A 23,383-nucleotide genomic window follows, 5' to 3' on the forward strand; every position below is an offset into this window, starting at 1 on the left:
CAGTGCAGAGTACCTCAGTGGCTATTGCCTTCAGCAACCACTATCCCACTCTGGATACCAATATGGGTAGAACTGAGGAAGAAGAAAGAGATGACCACATTAATGGGATTATCTTGTAGACTACCCAGCAGTCCACAGGATTTACAAAAACAAATCTGTAGAGAGATGGCAGACTGTTTAAACATGTTTTAGAGGTTATTTTAACTTTACACATATTGACTGGGACTCCCATACTGTAAAAGGGCTGGATGGTATGAAGTTTGTCCAATGTATTCTGGAAGTTTCTTTAATAGAGGAGCCAACCAGAGAGAGTGTGATACTAGATCTCCAATTAGGAAATGAGACAGAACACATGACAGTAGTTTGTGTGGGGGAACACTTTGCATCTAGAAACCATAATATCTATTAGTTTCAAGGTAACTATGGAGAAGGATAGGTCTGGGATTGAGATCCTAAATTGGAGAAAGGTCAATTTTGATGGTAACAGAAAGGATCTGGCAAGTGTGGGTTGGGACAGGTTGTTTTCTGACAAAGGGAAACTTGGTAAGTGGAAGGCCTTCAAAAGGGGAATTTTGAGAGTAGAGTTTTTATGTTCCTGTCAGAATAAAACACAAGGATAACAGGTTTAGGGAACTTCGGTTTTTGAGAGAGATTGAGACCCTGCTTAAGAAATAAGAGGCGCAAGCAAGGTATTGGCAGGAAGGAACAAATAAGGTACTTGAAGAGTACAAAAAATTCAAAATAATACTTAAGAAGGAAATAAGGAAGGCTAAAAGAAGGCATAAGGTTGCTGTAACGGACAAGGTAATGGAGAATTTCACGTGCTTGCACAGAGCAAAAGGATAGCAAGAGACTAAATTGGTCCTCTGGAAGATCGGAGTGGTCATCTATGTGTGAAGCCAAAGAGCTGGGGGGGTATCTTAAATGAATTTCTTTTTCATCTTTAGGACTCTGTAGAAGTGAGGCATAGCAGCGGTGAGGTCATGGACCATATAGAGATTACGGAGGTGGAAATATTTGCTGTCCTGAGGCAAAAGTAAGGTGGATAAATCCCTAAGACCTGACAAGGTGTAACCTTGGACCCTGTGGAGGGGGGGGTGGGGGCTAGTGGAGAAATTGCAGGGCCCTAGCCACTGGTGAGGTGCCAGAGAATTGGTTGATAGCTAATGTAGTTCCGTTGTTTAGGAAAAGCTCTAAAGGCAGGAAATTATAGGCCAATGAGCCTGACTTCAGTAGTTGGTAAGTTATTGGAAGGTATTCTGCAGGATAGGCTATATAAGTATTTGGATAGTCAGGGACTGATTAGGGATAGTCAACTTGGCTTTGTGCAGGTAAGTTGTAGCTAACCAATCTCACAGATCTTTTCGAGGAAGTTACCAGGAAAGTTGATGAAGGAAAGGTAGTGGATGTTGTCTACGTGGACTTTAGCAAGGGTTTTCACAAGATCCCACATGGGAGGTTAGTCAAGAAGGTTCAATGACTTGGCTTTCAAAATGAGACAATAAACTGTATTAAACATTGACTTTGTTAGAGCAGCCCGAGAGAGTTTGTAGATGGTTGCCTCTCTGACTGGAGGCCTGTGAATAGTGATGTTTCTCAGGGGATTTGTGCTGGGTCCATTGTTGTTTGTCATTTGTATCAATAATCTGGATGATAACGTGGTAAACTCAATTAGTAAGTTTTCAGATGACACCATGATTGCAGATGTAGTGGACAATGAGGAAGACTATCTGTGGGATCTGGATCACCAGGAAAAATGGGTTGAAAATGGCAAGTTGAATTTAATCTAGATAAGTGTGAGGTGTTGCACTTCGGAGGACTTGCACAGTGAGCGGTAGGGCACTGAGGAGCATAGTAGAACAGAGGGATCTAGGAAAGCAATCCATAATTCCTTACAAGTGGTGTCACAGATAGAGTCGAAAGGAGAGCTTTTGGAACATTGGCCTTCATAAATCAAAATATTGAGTACAGGAGCTGGGATGAAATGTTGAAGTTGTATAAGATGTTGGTGATGTCTAATTTGGATTATTGTGTCTAGTTTTGTTGAAAGAGTGCAGAGAAAATTTACAAGGGTGTTGTCAGGATTTGAGAACCTAAATTCTAGGGATAGGTTGAATAGGTTCGCACCTTTTTCCATAGAGTGTTGAAGAATGAGGGGAAATATGATAGAGGTATACAAAATTATGAGGGGTATAGATAGGGTAAATGAAGGCAGGCTTTTTCCACCGAGGTTGGGTGATCTTATAACTAGAGGTCATTTGTTAAGGATGAAAGCTGAAATGTTACATGAGTGGGAACAACTTCACTCAGAAGGTGGTAAGAGTGTGGAACAATCTGCCAGAGGTCAATATCAACATTTAAGAGAAATTTGGTTGGGTACATGGATGGATAGGGTATGGAGGGCTACGATCCATGTTCAGGTCAATGGGATTAGGCAGATTAATAGTTCAGCATGGACTAGATGGGCTAAAGGGCCTTTTGCTGTGCTGCAGTGTTTCGTGACTCTATGACTCTAAATTAGTTCTCAGCAAGATCACTAGGTGGAGCAGTTTGCCACTGGAAATTGAATGAATTTCACATGAGAGAAATAATTTTCAACTGTACCAGTTTTTGTTGCAGATTTATATATATTTTTAAAAAAGTAATCTATTGGAATATTCCACCACTTTTGGTAAAATAATTCTCACTCTTCCTCTGTTATTAACAGCTCTGGATCAATACCTGTGTGATTTTGGTTTCTTTATAGCTGTGACCCTGTGGTATTACAGGGAGATACCTGTATGAATAGAAGTAAGATTGGCTGGGGCAGGATTGCTTTGAAGATGATAGAAAGATAGGTGAAGGTCATAGCTAGTGTTGCGGAAGCAGAGAGCTTGCAGAAGAACTTGACAGATTGGGAAGGAGAATGGGCAAAAAAAGTGGCAGAAGGAATGTGGTGTAGGGATGTGTATGATCATGCACTTTAGTAGAAGGAGTAAAGGCATAGATTGTTCTCTAAACAGGGAAAAAATTCGGAATCAGTGGTGCAAAGGGACTTGGCAATCTTCATCCAGGATTCCCTAAAGGTTAACTTTCAGATTGAATTGGTTTAAGGAAGGCAAATGCAATCTTAGCATTCACTTTGAGAGGGCTAGAATATAAAAGCAAGGATATAATATGTTGAGGCTTAATAAGGCATTGGTCAAACAACACTTTGAGTTTTGAGCCTCTTATCTAAGAAGGGATGTGCTGGCGTTGAAGAGTGTCCAGAGTAGGTTCATGGAATGATCCCAAGAATGAAAGGGTTAATGTATGAAGGGCCTGTACTTGCTGAATATTGAATATTGAATATTGAAAAACCTGGAAAGAGTAGACATAGAAAGGATGTTTCCTCAATGAGGTTGTCCAGGATAGCAGGGTGCCCCTCAGATTAGAAGGGTGTCCCTTCAGAACAGAGAGGAGGAGAAACGTCTTTAGCCTGTAGGTGATGAATCTGGAGTTCATTGCCATAGGCGGCTGTGAGGCCAAGTCATTTGGTGTATTTAAAGTGGAGGTTGATAGGTTCTTGATTATTCATGGCATCAAAGGTTATGGAGAGAAGGCAAGGGAAGGGGTTTGACAGGGATAATATATTAGCCATGATGGAATGGCGGTGCAGATTTGATGGGCTGAATAGCCTAACTCTGCTTCTATGCCTTATGATCTTATGGTCCTATTTGTGATTGTGTTTATACCATTTATCTGTTTCCTTCCACTCAAATCAATGATGCACAGTATATACTTCAAAACAGCCAAATGGATTATTCATAGCCTGATGAAATTGTGCTCTGAAAAGACAGTAAATTCCTCTTTTGTGATCTGTGTTTGTTTATTGCAATGCACAATAATTTAATGTATTGTTACCACATAACAACTTTCACAACTCATGTCGGTGGTAATAATTCAGATTCTGATTTTTCATTTCTTTTCAAGTGTGAGAAACAACCCAGTGGATGCCTTAACTGCACTGTCAACTGTTACCTTCAAAGAACCAAAGACTGTTGGTCTCTCTTGAGCCTTCCATCCCACTGCCTCCCTCTGACCTCACACCTGTTCCCAGCCTCTCCTCCTGCTCTAGCTGCCTTGTCCCCTCTGACCCCCCCCCCCCGAGATAGAACTGTCAGGGGCAAAACCTTTGTACCCCTGCCACCGGTCTCCAGCTCTGCCTCAGTTCCCAGAAGCCTGTGGCCATAGGGTCTTAACTGCTCTTCTTCCACCATCCATCCAATTCACCATTCCCACTCCCCTTCCGGGTATCTCTTGTCACTCGAAATTCCTCCCTCTCCCCTAATTCCTCTCCCAAGTGCTGCATGCCACGACCCTCTTCTGACACCATGCCTGATCCTAGCTCCAGCCCCTGCCTTGTCTTCTCTATCCATTCTCTGAGCCAGAATGGTCTGCCCTCAGGCAAGACCTCAGCTTTGTACTAATGAGACCACAATTCATCACGACACCAAATTTGTCTTCTGGTCTTTCCTCAATTTTCTAGTCCAGCTGAAGGGTCTTGAGCTGAAATGTTGACTGTCTGTCTGTGCAGATCATGATAGAATCATCAGTATACTAGTTTTCATGCCAACAAGAAACGCTATTCTATACATACTGGATCAAATGTGCACAAGATAAAATATTTGTACAGCTCTGGCTCACTGAATCCATTGAAAGCCGTGTAAGATTTTTCCTGAAGGAAGAAAGAAATCAGATAACAGGGGTTATCTCATTTCTAAAGTTAATATCCATGTCTTTGGTCAAGGGGAACATCTAGAGGTCAGTGTAGTTTTTCCACCTGTTTTCCAGGAGGTGATGAGCTGGGAAAGAGCATAGTTCTACACCACCCCTCTGGCGAACCTTTTCACAAAGTACACAATCTTTATATGACTACAACAAAAAAATTAATAACTTCAATTTTTCCTTAATGCATTACCCAGCAGCATCAAGAACAACGTCTGTGAGGATTTTATACAACGCGGCATTTAACCAAACCATTACAATACAGTTTTACAATTAATGCAGCAATTGTGCTGGATTTCCTCCTGATAAGGGGACAATAGAACTGCTTTAAGGTTACATTTTCATAAAGAAATCATTGAGCTATTGTAGAACCAACTAAAGATCGACATTTTCCACTAAATATATAAAACTTTTATGAATTAATGGCACATGTTGGTAGTATCTGTATAAAAAAGGCAGGCTGACCCAATGAATAGTTCAGCCATACACATGGTTCCTGTCTATGGATTAATGCTTGCATTTAAGGATAGTTTAGATCTTGCACACTCTTAGTTCCCCTCCACCCCCCCCCCCCCCCCCCTCCAAGTTAGCTAGTCTTGAAGCTTTACACTTAGCTACAGGAAACTTTCTGATTAAGTTTTCACAAATTATTCTATAAGAGAAAAATACTATATTCTGGTTTGCATCATTTCATCTGTAAAAACTGACTAATTGACCTTGTGACTGTTGCAGGTGAAGGGCTACATGTAAGTTACATCGTTGGAGCCATTTTGACAATCTTAGCTATCCTGATACTTATAGCTGCCTTCATTATATACAGGTATTGTCTTCCAATCATATTTGTGCAACCATTCTACGATTTTTATTTCACTTCTTGGAATTTTTAATACATTTTGCAATAAGTATTGGCTATACACAGAATTAGTGTGTGTTTAGCAGACAGGGACGTTTACCCAGAAATTTCTCCGCAGTGGGTAGTACTAATACATGATCGAAGTGTGTTTAATATTAACAAGTAGGAACGGATTTCAAAGCAAATATGTTTCAAATGAGGGAGTTGCTGGATTTTTATATCTTTTACTTACTCTGGTAACCGATGAGGCAGGACCAGGTATATTGTTCAAAGATGTTCTGCCGCTACTTCAATTAGTGGGTTGACAGGATCCTGCACATTGGGTAATATTGTTACCTCATTTAAATACTGGCTCCTCCAGTTGTTGATTGATGTTAACACTTAAGGCAGGCACTACATTTGTACTGATAATCATGGAGTCAAAGAGTAAAAGTAGCATGCCGGGATAAAAGGCGCCTCAGCCCGACAAATTCACACTCATCATGTTGTCTACCTGGCCAGTCCCAATTTCCTGTGTTTGCCCCATATCCCTCCATGTATCTATCCAAGTGTTTCTTAAATGATACTCAAATGATACTCTTAAATGAGCCAGTTCCTCCTGCACCTCATTCACCCACTGTGTGAAAAAAGCTGCCTCACAGGTCTGTTTTAAATCTTTCCCCTCTCCCCTTAAATATAGGCTCTTAAGTTCAGGATGCTCGTAGCCTGAGGGAAAAGAATGCTCCCCTCTACGTTATCCATGCTTCTCATCACTTTAAGCACCTCAGTAAGGTTACCCTTCATTTTCCTGCATACCATGGAATAAAGGATTAGCCTGGCCAATCTCTCCCCATAATGCAGATCTTCATTTACGTCCCAATACCTCACATTGCTCATTTAAGACATTATTTTACAAGTACCTCTTTGATAATATTGCTAATCATGTGTCCTATCTAAATGTGGCTTTGCAGCATTTTCTGTTTAATGCTCCTGTAAAGCACTTGGGGATATTTTTGCTACACTAAAGCCACTTATTAATTGGAAGATTCTTTTAATGTATTCTGGAACTAGGGTGACATTTTCTGGAAGACCCAACCAAAAATAAATTAAAAGAATTTCTCATGGTATGAACTCATGCCCTTCAGTCGAAATATAGGCACTCTTGTCCTAAGGAAAGAGGGGTGGGAAACAGCCAAGACACTGTTTACTCATTCAGATTGGCATGGGATCCTCTTTGCAATTTTGATGTGTAACTTTTGGGGTGCAATTTTGGACTTTTATAATGGCTCCTGGTTGAACTATATATTTCCATGCAGTTATTCTTTCTCCACTTTTTTCGGTCCCAGTAAAATGAATAGACTGATTATATCTGGTCTAGAGGTGTGTCCTTCCAAATGTGGCAGGAACACCCAGAAGTTGACTCTCTGCTTTATCAGCAGCTTTTTAAAACTTTATGACAGATATCAGAGGCATGTGCTCTCAGCTGTAAGAGTGGAACTCATTTGGAATGTGGAAGTAACTGTTTTTCCCCTCTTCAGGCACAAAAAAACAAAATTTGATGATCCAGCTGTGAGCAATCTAACTTACAGCAACCCATCATACAGGACATCTACGCAAGAGGTGAAGATAGAAACGGTTCAGAAACCACCTCTATATAATCAGCTGCGATATAAGAAAGAGGTAAAAACTTCTAAACAGTGTTCTGGTTAGGACTAATACTTTATCAATAAACTTCTCAGATTTTCAAACTGAAAGTCCAGGTTAGGGGACCAGAGGTGAAAAGAACAGTAAGGTAAACTCTATAAGGTTTTAAAAGCTAATACAGAGTTTACAGGGGGACAGAAAAGTGTTCCTGAGGCATGCCATACTCATAAGAGATATGCCTACATTATGATCTAAACTGACAAAATGCTAGGCTTTGGGATACTTTCAAAATTAGGAGCAAATTCTGTTACTTAGAAGTTACATTTAGAGTGACATTTGTAGACTCCTAGAGTCACTGCTGGTCAGAAACAAGCCACGCCAAATCACTTGAGGGAGCAAGAGAGCAACTTAGTCCATTTTGTTACTCCGCTCTATCCCTTAGCCTGGCAAGTTTATTTCTTCGTGCTTATCCAATTCCCTGATATAAACCGTTAATCAATTCCAGGTCTGTCATTATTAGAGGCTGTGAGTTGCAGGTATTTACGACAAATTCCCCTTCCTTCCACCACCAATCCCCCCCACCCACCTCCATAATTTCTTGCTTAAAATTTAAATCTGTCTTCTCTGAACCCGGTACCATTGTTTAATTAGACCAGAATTTTGTTTCATTGTCTAATCAGTCATATCTTCTTCAAATAACACACACAAAATGCTGGTGGAACACAGCAGGCCAGGCAGCATCTATAGGGAGAAGCGCTGTCGATGTTTTGGGCTGAGACCCTTCGTCAGGACTTGTTAGGACAAGTCGACGACGCTTCTCCCTATAGATGCTGCCCAGCCTGCTGTGTTCCACCAGCATTTTGTGTGTGGTGTTTGAATTTCCAGCATCTGCAGATTTCCTCGTGTTATATCTTCTTCAACCTCTTTTGCTCCAAAGAGAACAACTTTATTACTGAAATCTCTCATACCAGACAAATTCCTCTACATCTTCTCACTGACCTTTGCATCCTGGCTTAAATGTGATAGCCAGAGCTGATGGAATTTCCTAATTATAGCCTAGCCAGAGATTTATGAAGAGTCAGCATATCTCCTCTGCAATTGTACTCAAAGCCTTTATTTTATTTATGAAGGCCAAGAACTTTGCAATGAAAATGAACGTGCAATGTTTTTGCCTCAGTTTAAAATATACCAACTACATTTAATATGGTGAGAAAATTCAGCTGTAGCATGTTAGTAGATATTTCTTCAGTGGGTATCTTATTTAATCTCAGACAGTGAAGTGGTCTGTAATAAATTCAGTTATTCTTTCTATAGCTCCAGCCACATTGAAAGGTCCATAAGCCTCTAGATATACTTGCACACCCTTTAGAGCTCTGCCATTAACTCTGTATTGCTTCTTCCCATCCCTTATGCCAAAATGTATCATCAATACTTCTCTGTATTAAGTTACATCCATGGTCTGTTTGCCCCTTTTGCTTGACTATTTATGTCCTATTGGGGTCAATGGTATTTTGAAAGTGTGAGTACAAAGTGAAAGCATCGGACTTTGAAAGAGTAAAAATTCAATCCCTGTTACATGTGCTTAACGCACGAGTGTAATACACTGTGCTTTCTTCCAAAATTTGATCTCACTCTTTACAATAGAATTGAAATTCATAAGCAAGGTTCAATACACATTCATGGGCAAGGAGAAATTTCACACCAATTATTCTCAACAATGAGGCCAAGCGACTTTGGTCTAGCACAAACAAACTGAGCACAGGCAGCCTTGAAGCTTAAACTTTGAATCTCAGAAACTTAAGTAAGTTAATTTGAAAATAATTATGTACATGTTTAATGTTACTGGTATTGTCCGTATCCACTTATTCTGCCTATTATTCTTCCCATTTCCTTGAGTTGTTCCCTTGAAACACAACACGCTTCTTTGTAGGTCTTGTTGCAAAGGAAATGCTGCAATCTTCACATTACCTTTTGGAGTCATAGTGTCTTCGAGCACTACAGCACAGGCACAGGCCTTCTGGCTGACCTTGTCCACGCCAGACCATTATTCGGCCTAGTCCCACAAACCTGCACCTGGAACATCGCCCTCTGTATCCCTCCCATCCACATACTTATCCGAACTCCTCTTAAGCATTGAAATCAAACCAGCATTCAACACTTGCACTGGCAGAAAACCTACCCTGGAATTTCTGTTGGTTTTTGGCACAGTGCCCTTCTTTGGAAAGCAAAGAGTAAGGGATGGCAGTGTTACAGGAGAGCAGAAGAAAATGGGCAGGGCCTTGAGATCTGAGTGAGGTCAGTATGTAGAATCAATGTGTAATCTCTGGAGGGATGATTTTATTGTTCCTATATTTTTATATGAAATGAAATAATAAGCAGAGTGTACAGTATAAAGCATCAAATAGCTTAATAAATTGAAGATTATTGATGTGTTGTATTTCGGAAATCTCTTTTCCTTGACTACAGCTCTCTGGCCCATCTGATAGTCTTTCACCTTTCATTTTCTGACTGCTACTTCAAATATTACCTCAGGTACACGTCAGCATGAGTGCGTGACATGCACACCCCATACCTCAACAGTTTCCTTCCATTTGACATGGGCTGCTGTGATACACTGTGGCATTTTGCAAATTTGGAAACAACAAGTGTGCCATGTCATTTTTTGATGTGCATTTATTTAACAATATAAAAAACTATTAATAATGGAGAATGCTGAGTGAATAAAATGTAGCAGCATAATTTCTTCAAATTTTATTTGGAATGGACAGAGTAAAGAAGTAGTTTCTAAACATCCATTTTATTAGAAATATAGAAAAGTGTAATCTACTGTTAAAACTTAACTGCAATGCATCCAAGAAATTTTAACATAAAATTATGTTAATTCTTTCAATATGAATATGTGCACTTTCTCTACTTTGCTTATGACAGTTTAACCTAGAGCGACTTGATAAAGTTTAAAATTAATATTTAGATACTTAATATTTTCTTAACACTAATAGCACATATTATACTTTGAAGTCTTTTTTTTTAGATCAGATTTTACCAGTTTGCAAAATGCAAATGCTTCCATAGCAAAAAACATTTCAGGTTCATGGCTGTTTTAATCTGCTTTTTGTTCTTAATAACAAGCTAATTTGCTGCCACAGCATGATGATATACCAAATTGTGCATGCAGTTTTCCTCTATTATCTTTGTTTTTACCCCCGAGGGTTAAAATCGTTTTCAGAACAGAATTATAATTATTTTACTAAATATTATACAGTTTGTATATAAATGGGCAATATAAATGACAAATTTCTTGCTCCTTTCCCTAAAGTAATTCTTTGCTGCTATTTTCTTTCATTACTGAATTGAGTGTATCTTCATCTTTATCGCCTGTGACTGAAGTATTTTCTAAATACATTGCTGTAATGACAATCTAGTGGGAAGGACTGCATGCAATGAAGAGAATTGTTCTTCTAAAGAAATTAATGAAAACAAAATCCTGTGGTTGCTGTAAAAAGCAAATGACACTTTATGTCATATTTTCTGCCTGTGCACCGTGCTGGAGACAATTAACTCCCTGGTAATAAAAATGGAAATCTACCCTGATGGCACATCTCACACAGCAGGATATTTTTGTAAAACATAGAACAGTTTATGTATATTTTGTTGAATTTGATTGATCCGTTAAACTTAAAAATACCTCAAAACCTATTGTATATGGTCTTGGGAATCTGAGATATGAAATTAGGTATTTGTCCTCAAAAAGATGTGGTGACGTAAAATAAACTAATAAGTCCAAGAATTCACTAGAATTAAACAGAAAGGGTGATGGAGTAGGATATTAGTGCAAATAACTGAATATACTTACCTTTAATACACACAAAATGTTGGAGGAACTCAGCAGGCTGGGCAACTCTATGAAAAAGAGTACAGTCAACTTTTCAGTAATTGTGCTCTTTTCCATAGATGCTGCCTGGCCTGCTGAGTACCTCCAGTATTTTCTGTGTTTTACTTGGATTTCCAGCATCTGTAGATTTTCTCTTGTTTGTGATTGGATATACCTCCTTTTATTCCTTTTAGAACGCGATGTTCAGAGGGATATAGTAAGTATGGAATTAGAATACCTGAGGTAATGAACAAGAAGTAAAAGATATGAGCCACTGACAGAAGGGCATATTTTAGCTGAGAATTTGCGAAGATATTTCCTGTTAAAATTGGCTTCATTGTTAAATTATGGAATCAACTGGAGAGGATCATGAGGACTATTGTCAATCATAGGAGGCAAAAGTCAGCATCTCTTTGGTCAAGTCCAGAAAGTAGTTTCTTAAAGAGAACAAACATTTTTAGTTACCGAAACAGTTGTTGCAAACAGACTGCCATCAAAGAGAGACAGTATGCATCCATAACTACCATTATAAAAATGGTTAGAGGTACGCACAGCTGGTCATCACTAAAGATCTTTTAATTGTGGCTTTTAATGATATCTGAACTATACCAGCTGCTTTATATGGTCAGGGGGCTCCTATATTAATTAATTATATTAATTAAATATGTTTGGTTTCTGGATGAGGTTGGTGAGCAACACTGATGAATATTGGGATTCCTGTTGAATTTTAAAGTATTTCTACTTATTGATGGAACTCCACTTGATGGGTGAAATATCAACTATTCAGGACTAAGGTTAAGATAGGTCAGAAGATCCAGGTTGCTTAAATTGTGTCAGCATTGCTGCATGAACATCAACGCGAACCAGAAGGGTCTCAGAAATAGTTCATTTGTTGACAGCAGCAGACAAGTCCAAAGAATAATGTGCTCTCCATGGTTTCAATCTTTCATTTATTCTTTTCTTTCCGGGGGGGGGGGGGGGGGGAGGAATTTGGCTGAAACTAAAACTAAAATCCCTAATTATCTCAAGAAGGTTGGGATGAACCTACAGAATGAATGTACTCCTGTAATGTTTCTACGAAGGAAATACCATGATTTGGACTGAACAACTATGAAGGAAAAGCAGTTATATTTCTAAATCAGGATAGTGTGCAACTTGGATGATAACTTGTTTCCATGCACCTGAATCCCTTGTTCTTCTTGATCATGGGGGCAATGGGCTTTGGTTCCTTGATCAGTAGACAATAGACAGTAGGTGCAGGAGTAGGCCATTCGGCCCTTCTAGCCAGCACCGCCATTCAGTATGATCATGGCTGATCATACACAATCAGTACCCCGTTCCTGCCCGCTCCCCATATCCCTTGACCCAGCTATCTATAAGAGCTCTATCTAACTCTCTCTTGAATGCATCCAGAGACTTGGCCTCCACTTCCTTCTGGGGCAGAGCATTCCACATATCCACCACTCTCTGGGTGAAAAAGTTTTCCCATATCTCAGTTCTAAATGGCCTACCCCTTATTCTTAAACTGTGGACTCTAGTTTTGGACTCACCCATCAGCGGAAACATGCTTCCTGCCTTCAGTGTGTCCAATCCCTTAATAATCTTATATGTTTCAATCAGATCCCCTCTCATCCTTCCAAATTCCAGTGTATACAAGACCAGTCACTCCAATTTTTCAACATATGACAGTCCCGCCATTCCAGGAATTAACCTTGTGAACCTATGCTGCACTCCCTCAATAGCAAGAATGTCCCTCCTCAAATTTGGAGACCAAAATTGCACACAATACTCCAGGTGGGGTCTCACCAGGGTCCTGTACAGCTGCAGAAGGACCTCTTTACTCCTATACTCAATTCCTCTCGTTATAAAGGCCAGCATGCCATTAGCTTTCTTCACTGCCTGCTGTACCTGCATGCTTGCTTTCATTGACTGATGTACAAGAACACCTAGATCTCGTTGTACTTCCCCTTTTCCTAACTTGACTCCATTTAGATAGTAATCTGCCTTCCTGTTCTTGCCACCAAAGTGGATAACCTCACATTTATCCACATTAAACTGCATCTGCCATACATTTGCCCACTCACCCAACCTGTCCAAGTCACCCTGCATTATCATAACATCCTCCTGACATTTCACATTGCCACCCAGCTTTGTGTCATCAGCAAATTTGCCCATGTTACTTTTAATCCCTTCATCTAAATCATTAATGTATATTGTAAACAGCTGCGGTCCCAGCACCAAACCTTGCGGTACCCCACTGGTCACAGCCTGCCATTCCGAAAGGAACCCGTTAAACACCACTCTTTGTTTCCTGTCAGCCAGCCAATTTTCAATCCATGTCAGTACTCTGCCCCCAATACCATGTGCCCTAATTTTGCCCACTAATCTCCTATGTGGGACTTTATCAAAAGCTTTCTGGAAGTCCAGGTACACTACATCCACTGGCTCTCCCTTGTCCATTTTCATAGTTACATCCTCAAAGAACTCCAGAAGATTAGTCAAGCATGATTCTCCCTTCATAGATCCATGCTGACTCGGACTGATCCTTCTACTGCTATCCAAATGTGTCGTAATTTCCTCTTTTATAATTGACTCCAGCATCTTTCCCACCACTGACATCAGGCTAACCGGTCTATAATTTCCTGTTTTCTCTCTCCCTCCTTTCTTGAAAAGTGGGACAACATTAGCCACTCTCCAATCAGCAGGAACTGTTCCTGAATCTATAGAACATTGGAAAATGATTACCTATGCGTCCACGATTTCTAGAGCCACCTCTTTAAATACCCTGGGATGCAGACCATCAGGTCCCGGGGACTTATCAGCCTTCAGACTCAACAGTCTATCCAACACCGTTTCTTGCCTAATATAAATTTCCTTCAGTTCATCCTTTACCCTAGTTCCTTTGGCCACTGTTATATCTGGGAGATTGCTTGTGTCTTCCCTAGTGAAGACAGATCCAAAGTACCTGTTCAACTCGTCTGCCATTTCCTTGTTCCCCATAATAAATTCGCCCGTTTCTGTCTTCAATTTCTTCAATGGTCTTCACTCAGCTGTCAGAAGCATTTTGTAGATAGTGTATGACCCAGGGATATAGTGAGGCAATGTAAACAATTTGTGTCAGCACATATACATTGGTTTGATGAGAGTTTCATTAATTTGCTAACTTTGTTGGATGAACGTTTTTGCAGCTGTGTTGTTTGTAGCATTGTTCTGCTCTTCTGTAATGTGCAGCCATTTATTATTAATCAAACACAAGAACATAATCAAGTAGGAGCAAGGGTAGGCCACCAAGCTCCACAAGCCTACCCTGCCACTCATTATGATCATGGCTGATCCATATTGGCATCAACTCTTCTGCACTTGCCCCCCATAGTCTTCAGTTCCTTGACTGTTCAAATAATAATGTAGCCAAAAGAAATGTTAGGTACAATTACATATTTGTTTTAATATGCAATAAATTAAATTATGTTTTGCCTTGGATCTGCATTTATTTTTCCAATGCTGTTTGATTTTTAAATAATCATCAGGGAATCAAGAATTGGGCCTTTTATGTTTTGAATGCATTGCTCCAAGCTTTCAATTATTCCTCAGTAGCATTTGCAGAAAAAAAGTTATTATGTGTGTGTGATTGGTATCCCACTTTCACACTGGCTCATCTTTTTTTTTAGTATTCTTGAAGGAAGGTTTTCAATCACCTTTTAAGAACTTATCCAAACAATTGAAGTATAGAAAGGAATGTCTAGATGAATGGTTTTAAATAAATTGTAAATGGTATTATCTGTGGCTGAGGGAGTGATGACTTTTCTTTCCTTGGTATCTCTGCAATCTTTTGCATATTCAATTATAAAATTCCCCTCAAGTTCTTATCTTCAATTGTTGAGTTCAGTATGACTTCCTTCACTTGACCTTTGCTCACCAATGTATTTATATTAAGTCAACTCCACAAGTGGTTTCTTTTACGAATTTGGAAACATTACTTTCAGAAACTCTTTTGCTCTGACTTCATTTTCTCAAATGTTTCTCCCCTTTGTGTTAATGAAGTCAATTTCTGGAGTTAGCTTTGCCACATCGCAAGCTTACTTGTTTGGTAGAGGGATGGAGACAACTTGTCTAAAATCCAAGTTTTATTCTGTTTCCATAAAACTTTGGGAAGATCAACACTGTCTGCTTAATTCCCACAAAAGAATACAAACACTTACTCAATTACTATATCAAGATGAACAAGATTGTTTGCAACTCAATCCAGTTTTAATTAAAATGCCTCAATTATTCAGCACTCAATGAATAAAGCACTAGGTAGAAGCAACTCATTAACGACCAAGAATTCATTTCTTCTGCCTGTTGCATCCACAATAAAGAGGTCATTCTTCCAGCTCCAAAATGTGTTTTTTCCTCCTGGTCATGATCTGCTGAAAGTCACATCTACAATTCATCTACTGAAATTCATCTTTCCTGCCATATTTTGTCCCACCCAGACAACATTTATTCCTTACCTTTGTTTGCCAACTTACTTTGGCTTCTCATTCAATGTTTCAGAATTTTGATTTGATTATCTGCCCGGTTTATTCTATTTTCCAATGGTGACTTTTAATAGCTTTGCAGTCTTGGATCTATTCTCCTAATTCTCTTACTTCTCTAGAATTCTCTTAATTCTACATTAATCTTCTTTAAAAATCTTCAAACAGCTCACCTGTTAAAAGCATTTTTACTAACTATTAATTTCAAACTGTGTTCCATTAAAACAATACAAACACCATAAAAACAGGTGTGCAATATTAAGATTATTTCACATCTGTACTGCCACAGTGGGAGTATGACATTAATTTTAACATAGTTATTCTAAAAATCAGCTGCACAGAAGTTGAGTAGGGTGCAGTGTGCAGCAGCTGTATGTATTACGTTGCATAATATTTCATAAATATTGCTGGAAGTAATTTAAAACATTTGATTAAAGGCATGGTGTGCTGTACCATGTTTTCACACATGCACTCTCAGTCCACAGCAACAAGACAAAATATTGCAAATGATAGAGAGCTAAATGCAAAACAGAATTACTGGAAATCCTCAGAAGCCATATCAATTGCTGCAAAGTTTACAGCAATAGTGACATTTCAGCCCAATGACGTATTTCATCAAAAGTGAGAGAAATTATAGATGTACATTTTGATGACCAAGTAGAGAAATGGAGAGAAGAACAAAGAAGTAAGTCTGTGTTGAGGTTGAATAACAAAATGGATGCTTATGTGATCAAAGGGGTGGCAGAAGCAAAAAATAAAAGACTACTGGCACCTGCTGCACAAAATAATGGTAGAATGGTAATGATTTGAAGAAGTCAGCATCAGGCAGAGAAATGAGATGCTGGACTTTGAGGTACTTCTGAACCTTTTTGCAAGAGTATAGGAGATGGAGAGCAAGATAGAATGGACAATCAAAATTGCAAGTGATATGAAGCATCTTGTCAATTTAGATATATAAATATTGAAATATATGTATTGCAACTGGCTTGTCACAAAATAATTTTGTTTGTAAAATTATGAAAATGTAGGTGGTGTGTCTATTTTGTGCATGGGATCTGCTTATACGAAATTGGGATGTGCTGTGCCTAATTTATGTAGCAATAATTGTTTTAAAAATGCAGGAGTCACTGAGTTCAGAGTTGAACTGTTTGCCATTTCATTTCAGACTGCTACAGATAGTAATTATACAAAAGGAAAGATAAAAATTGTCGAAGGCATCTGCTTGCTGTCGAATGACAACATGTATTGGGATGACTTAAAACAGATTAAGAACACCCGGGGAGGAATTCTTCGAGACCACGTTTGCATGAAGGCAGAAACACTATCTGTCCAGGGCAGCACGGACTCGCTTGACGATACAGAGACAGAGCAGCTGCTACAGGATGAACCACTGTCTGAGTGTAGCAGCGTAAATACAAGCACACAGGAAAGAAGTGGCATCCCCTTGCCTGACACTGGTTGGCAGTACAATCGCAAACCTTCAACTGAAAGTGAGGTCTGATGGGAAATATCTTTCTTTTCCTTCATGTTCTATTTAAAAAAAAGTTTCTATGGCAACTTCTGACCATGACTGAGCATGCTCCAGACAAGATGGGGCCTCAGATTCTTCCATTAAGATCAAGACACACAACTCAAATGGGACTGAATGGTACTCCAGTTTGTCACCAATCCATCGTCCAAAAAGAAAGCACAGTACATGGAAGAATGGATTGAAGCCAAGTGATCATAACTCTCTAAAAATGTTTCTGAAATATCTGAATTCCAATTTCGTTTTCAGATTTATATAAAGAACAGTTGTGGTTAATGCGTGAATATACAGATGGTTATCTGTGGCATGCATTAGCCTACTTTTACACTGTAGAGAATTCCTCTATTAAAATGGATATACTTCTGTATGTAGAGCAGAGTACTCTTTTTGGAAAAGGCTTTTCATTCTGTATGCAGGGCTTGCGATTTTTGGTCTCCTGAGGAACAGTATGAAAATCCTTGTAGTCTCAGGTAAGACTTCGGCTACATAAGGGTGAATTTTGAAAGGACATATTTAGTTAACCCCTTCATTCTTCTTCTCTTTGGCATCCAGACACAGCTGAGTTTGTAAATGTGACCGGAATCACTGTATTTCCCTCTTGCTTTGAAAAGAGGATTAAGGAATTGGCAAATACTAATACAGATCCAGCTGCATTTTCCCTTAAGTATCTGTCCAAGCACTGATTTACAATTAATAATCTAATTTTGTACTTGCATGCTGCTGCCATCAATAGTTGCAAACTGTACTTACGATATCAGGAGTTATCTCTTTTACCCACTCTGTATGTTTAGTTGAAATGTAAAATATTAGACCAGAGCAAGCTAGTTACATTAAACAGCACAAATTACTGATTATTTCTGAAGATTGTGTTAATTATAAATAATGGGGCAGAATTCAGCATTTTATATTGAACCTTACACATAGAGGTCACAGTATTACTTTACATTTTTAAATGGAAATACAGAGCAAGTTTTGGGAAAGGTTATCAATAGGAAACAGTCAACATCACCACAAGCAATTCTGCAAGCGGCTATTAAATTGAATTTACATTGAATTTGACAAGTGAACATATTAAAGGGAGTAAAGAGAAACAAATCATATTTCAAAATTTTCAATTATAATTAAAGTATCGAACAAGTAAAGAACAACACACCTAAAATGCTGGACGAACAGAGCACGTCAGGCAACATCTATGGAGGAGAATAAACAGTTGACATTTAAGGTCAAGACCCTTCATTAGGACTACAAAAGGACTCAAAGAAATGAACAATTACTTCAATCTGAGTCGATTTATTACAACAACACTACATTACCAGTTGTGCTTAGAAACTTAAATTTTGAAGCAAAACTATAAAAAGTTCTTAGCAATAAAAAAGAAGAAAAAACTCTGCAGGTCAAACAGCATCTGTAAAGGAGAAAGAGAGTCTCATATGATGACAAGTCATTTTACCTAATATTACTCTAATCACTTCAGAAATGTTACCTGATCTGCCTCTAACTTGCAGCAGTATCTATAGCCTTTTTTGGATTTCTGGAATCTTTTATATTTCAAATTCTGATTTGAATTAAATCAGTGGTTCAATTAAAAATATAGCAACAGAACGTATTATTGCATATTTTGCTTCCAATTGAGATGATGTCTTTGATAAAGGTACTCATTAATTGAAAACACTTCAATAAAATATCTCCTGAATATTCAGCTCGTTACATAAAATCTAATTTTTTGAAGTCAATCCAATCCTAACTTCGAATTTACATCATTATATGTGTTTTGGTTGTTAAGTCGAGAAGAGCACTGATTCACAAAATCAGTGTTCTGCGAGTGGAAGACATGCTCTGTATTTATTTTGTTAAAGGAACAATGACAGAATTTTACAATTATCCCCTGCACAATGCTGTTAATAATTTAAATTAAACTGTAAGTCTGCCTGATTTAAATATTTTCAGCACCGCAGATAGATTATCATAACGGACTGCTGAAAAGTAATAGATATAATGTCACAGTCATTAACTCAACATTTCCCAAATATTCAGCTTGGGGACTTTTTAAATCCATCTATTTTCCAATGAGCTACTTCTGCTATTTTGCTTGCCTGCTGCATTTAAATGTATGTCATAAATTATTGTTACTTTTATCTAGGGAAGTTTTGATTTTTTTCTTCTTAAATTCCACTCTTCCAGAGCAAATGCGGTGATATTTTGTTTAAATATAGAAGTAAGATATTGTGCTGATTGTTCTAATTTATGTCACTTTATCAGCCAAACAATTGGAATTTAGTGATCACTTAAGTATTTCATGATGCTGGAAAATATCATCTAGAAAATATTTTTTTTCCAACCCTAATCCTTAACAAAAACAGAAGGACAGGAGACTCCATGGTGTTCCTGTGGATAAGGCTAAAGGAAAACTTCCCAATTTATTTCAAATTCCATTGATACCTCAGTATTATCAATTACCTCTGTAATTCTTTCAGAGAGTATATCCTGCTACTTGTTTTATATTTCACATCTTCCAACAACATCGTTGCTTTGACTCCCAACTTCAAAAGATCAGTTACTTCATCCGCATGCTGTTTGCATTCAGAGTTTGATTGTTAGTTTGACAGTGTCACTTACAATCAAATGAGGAAAATCATTACATCATCAGTAGTAAATTAACTGACCTAAAATTTAATTACAGACAGATTGTTTTGGTTCCACTCGGTGATTAAACAATTTGTTGTGTTCCTTTTTTAATTATTTTGCATCTCTTTTGCCAACAAGTGGTCAAAGCTGAAAGTAAAGCCTGGACTCACAGGTGCTTTGCTCTCATTCAGCATGTTTCTTTGCTTAGAAATGCATTTCTTTGACCAAATGACTTAACTTTTAACCTTTTGAGTGCCTAGCATTTGTATCTTTAGATGAATGTGATGCTATTTTATCCAGATCACACTTTTGGGCCACATTTCCTGTTTGTCTACACATCTAAGCATGCATTTTTTGATCTAATAATTGGATGCTAATTGAACAAAAAGACATTTGCTATGTTATGACAAAAAGTGTTTAAATATGTAAATATTTGATAAAGCTCTAGGATTATTAAAATATAAACTCTACTGCCCCTGAAGATAGATTTTATCCCTTCAAAAATTCAAATATTTGCAAGGTTCTTTCTTTGCCAATGATAAGAATATTAATGTAGTAAATTTAATTTTCTTTGACGGAATTGCACCAGGGCTTTTAACCCTTTGAGCACTCAGAAATCATTTTATAGCTTTTCAATACTTGCTTCGTTATTTAAAAAAGATATTTTTTCTGAATGAATTTTTGACCATTTATCCTATGTATTGACAAATTTTATAGCATGCTATTTGCTAGTTTTGTGAACTTGGGTTATTCAATAACACTAGAGGTTGTATTTTCCAATGTACAGTCTGCTCATAACCCAGGATTTACTTTATTCAAATGATATCTCCCTTTTCACATTGAACTCCCATTTTGCTGTGTTACCTACACCACTTATTTTATTTCAAGTTGCTTTCATTTTTTAAAAATGCAGATTAATCTTTGTATTATCAGGAGTAGAGATTTTATTGGGGATCATCTGTACTCAATGGGTTAAAATACTTGGGTAGTTAACTAACTGTGACAATAACTGAAAAATTGATCTATTTAAGATGAAAAATTATGGAATTTTAGAGAATTAACCAATTTTCATGTATAGACTTATATTTGGATAACAACCAGCTCAAATATCCATATTGCCAGGTATCTTAACTAGAACAGCATTTTTTTTGTGTGGAGTAATTCCATTGCACTCACAGGAATATTTTGTATTCCACTTTGTCAACTTAGAAAATACTATAAAAGCATAAATATTTTTAAATTGTTTTGAATATTATGTTGCATCTAACAGAAGGGAAAGCAAAATAAATAGATTGAAATATAATACTGCATTTGGACATTAGTCGTGCATTTGTCTTCCAATTGTGTAATAATATATTTTTGTTGAGCAGCTACGTAACTAATTTGGGACTTTGTAATTATCCTAAATTAAAATCTGTGATATTTAAGACAGTCTTGAAACTGCTAACTTTGTTCAGCTAGAAAATGTTTACAGAACAATTGTTTAGTGTGAGCTATATATCTATGTGTGTACATAAAATGAATTGGTTATTAAAATTGGATGTTTTCTAAATGTTTTATATCTGTGTAATATTTGAAACAATGAACTGTGCTTATTTGTTTTATCTTGTCATCTTAATTAGTTAAAACTTCTTAAAAACACCACTCCTTGTGACTCATAATTTTGGCCATCTTTATGAAATTATATTAAATAGCGAGGCAAAGAGATAGAGAGTATGGGTGGAGTATAAATACTTCAGTAGTTCCTTTGGACCAGATACTATGTTTATGTGCTATAAAATAACATACAAAACAACTTCAGCTCTTTCTTGTAGGAGGGAAAAGCACATTAAAATGAAATAAATTAGTACTAAATACTTAATTAGAGAAATTAACCAGTTGCACCTTTATGCCTGGTTTGGACTTCACCTTTCCCCTTTATATCCATTCCTGGGTGTTGCAGGTTTCTCTGACTAAAGCATGAGATATATCAATAATTGATTATCTATATTATTGTCATACAACATTTCCTTCAGATATATATTGTGTGTTCACAATTTTTCATGTGCCAGGATGATTTCTGACGCTGATGACTGGGCTGGGTGCGCATGTTTTTCCTATATACTTACAACCAAAGAGGATTACAGTGTCTCCTGGTGCTCCGGTTTCCTCCCACAGTCTAAAGATGGACTGGTTAATAGCTTCATTGGTCATTGTAGGTTGTCCCGTGACTAGGCTGTGGTTAAATAGGTGGACTGCTGGGCGGTGCAAGTCTTTGGGCTGGAAGGGCCTGTTCTGCTCGGTATCTCAAGAAGTAAAATGAAGTAAATAAATGAATAAATAATCCAATTAAAGTGTTTATCCCTATATCCACATTTTTTCTGTTATCTATATTTTGCATAAACACTAGAATGTTTTTCAAAGTTCAAATGAGTTTATTATCAAATACATACATGTCGCCATATATAATTTTTCTTGCAGGAAAATAAATAAATACTGTACAATAGTTTATGAAGCCTATACATAATAGTCTGGCAAGCATCCAATGTGCAAAAGAGAACAATCGTGCCAATAATAAATGAAAAAGTAAATAAATAATACTGAGAACCTGAGTTATAGAGTCATTATGAGTGAGTCTATAGGTTGTGGAGTCCATTCAGCTTGAGGTGAGTGAAGTTATTCACACTGGTTCAGGAGCCTGATGATTGTAAGTTGAATCTGGTGATGTGGACCAAAGGCTCCTCTATCGCTTGCCCAATGGTAATAGTGAGAAGAAATCATGGCCTGGGTGATCGAGGTCCTTGATGATGGATTCTGCTTTATTCTGAGATACTGTGCTGAACAGGCCCTTCCGGGCCTTCAAGCTGTGCCACCCGGAAACCCACCGATTTAACCCTGGCCTAATTGCAGGACAACTTACCGTGACCGATTAACCTACTACTGGTATGTCTTTGGACTGTTGGAGAAAACCAGAGGACCTGGAGGAAACACACGCACACGCTGTCATGCACACACTCACTCTCTCTCTCACACACACACACACACACACACACACACACACACTCACTCACTCACACACACTCTCTCACTCTCACTGCCAGAGTTGACTCCAAACTCCGATGCGCTGAATGATAATAGCATTGTGCTGCTTGTGGTAATGCTCTTCATAAGCGTGCTGAGTGATGGAGAGGGCTTTACCTGTGATGAACTGGCAAAGTATTGTATGATTTATTATTATAATAAAAAATGTTGGTGCAAAGCAAATAGGACACACAAGAAGATTGCGCAGATACTTCTGCAAATATCAAGTATTTCAAATATCAAGATACTTCTGGAAATCTTGAGAAATACACAGACATACAACACTGGGGGAACTGACGAAGGGTTTTGGCTCAAAGTGTCGACTATTTATTCCCCCCGCCCCCACCGCCCATAGGTGCTCCCTGACTAGTGAGCTACCCCAGCATTTTATGTGTCATCGTGCAAATCAAAATGATGTGATAATGGGCCAAATGTAGAACATACAACATAGAGCCTAGAATATTACAGCACAGAACAGGTCCTTTGGCCCAAGATGCTGTGCCAACCTTTTAACCTTCTCTAAGAACAATCTAATCCCTCCAACATAGCCCTCGATCTTT

At 38.0% G+C, this 23,383-nt stretch overlaps 1 protein-coding gene across 1 annotated transcript in view; it reads left to right on the forward strand.

Moving 5' to 3' along the window:
• The window catches only part of lrp4 (low density lipoprotein receptor-related protein 4), a 432,001-nt gene extending 410,604 nt beyond the window's left edge, over positions 1-21,397 (forward strand). The window contains exons 36-38 of the mRNA XM_059975983.1: positions 5,479-5,566; positions 7,117-7,258; positions 16,776-21,397. Of these exons, the coding sequence (XP_059831966.1) occupies positions 5,479-5,566; positions 7,117-7,258; positions 16,776-17,111 (566 nt within the window). The 3' untranslated portion in view covers positions 17,112-21,397. The remainder of the gene's footprint in view (positions 1-5,478; positions 5,567-7,116; positions 7,259-16,775) is intronic.
• Positions 21,398-23,383: the final 1,986 nt, after the last annotated feature.

The sequence above is a fragment of the Hypanus sabinus genome, chromosome 7, assembly GCF_030144855.1.
Source record: "Hypanus sabinus isolate sHypSab1 chromosome 7, sHypSab1.hap1, whole genome shotgun sequence".
NCBI lineage: Eukaryota > Metazoa > Chordata > Chondrichthyes > Myliobatiformes > Dasyatidae > Hypanus > Hypanus sabinus.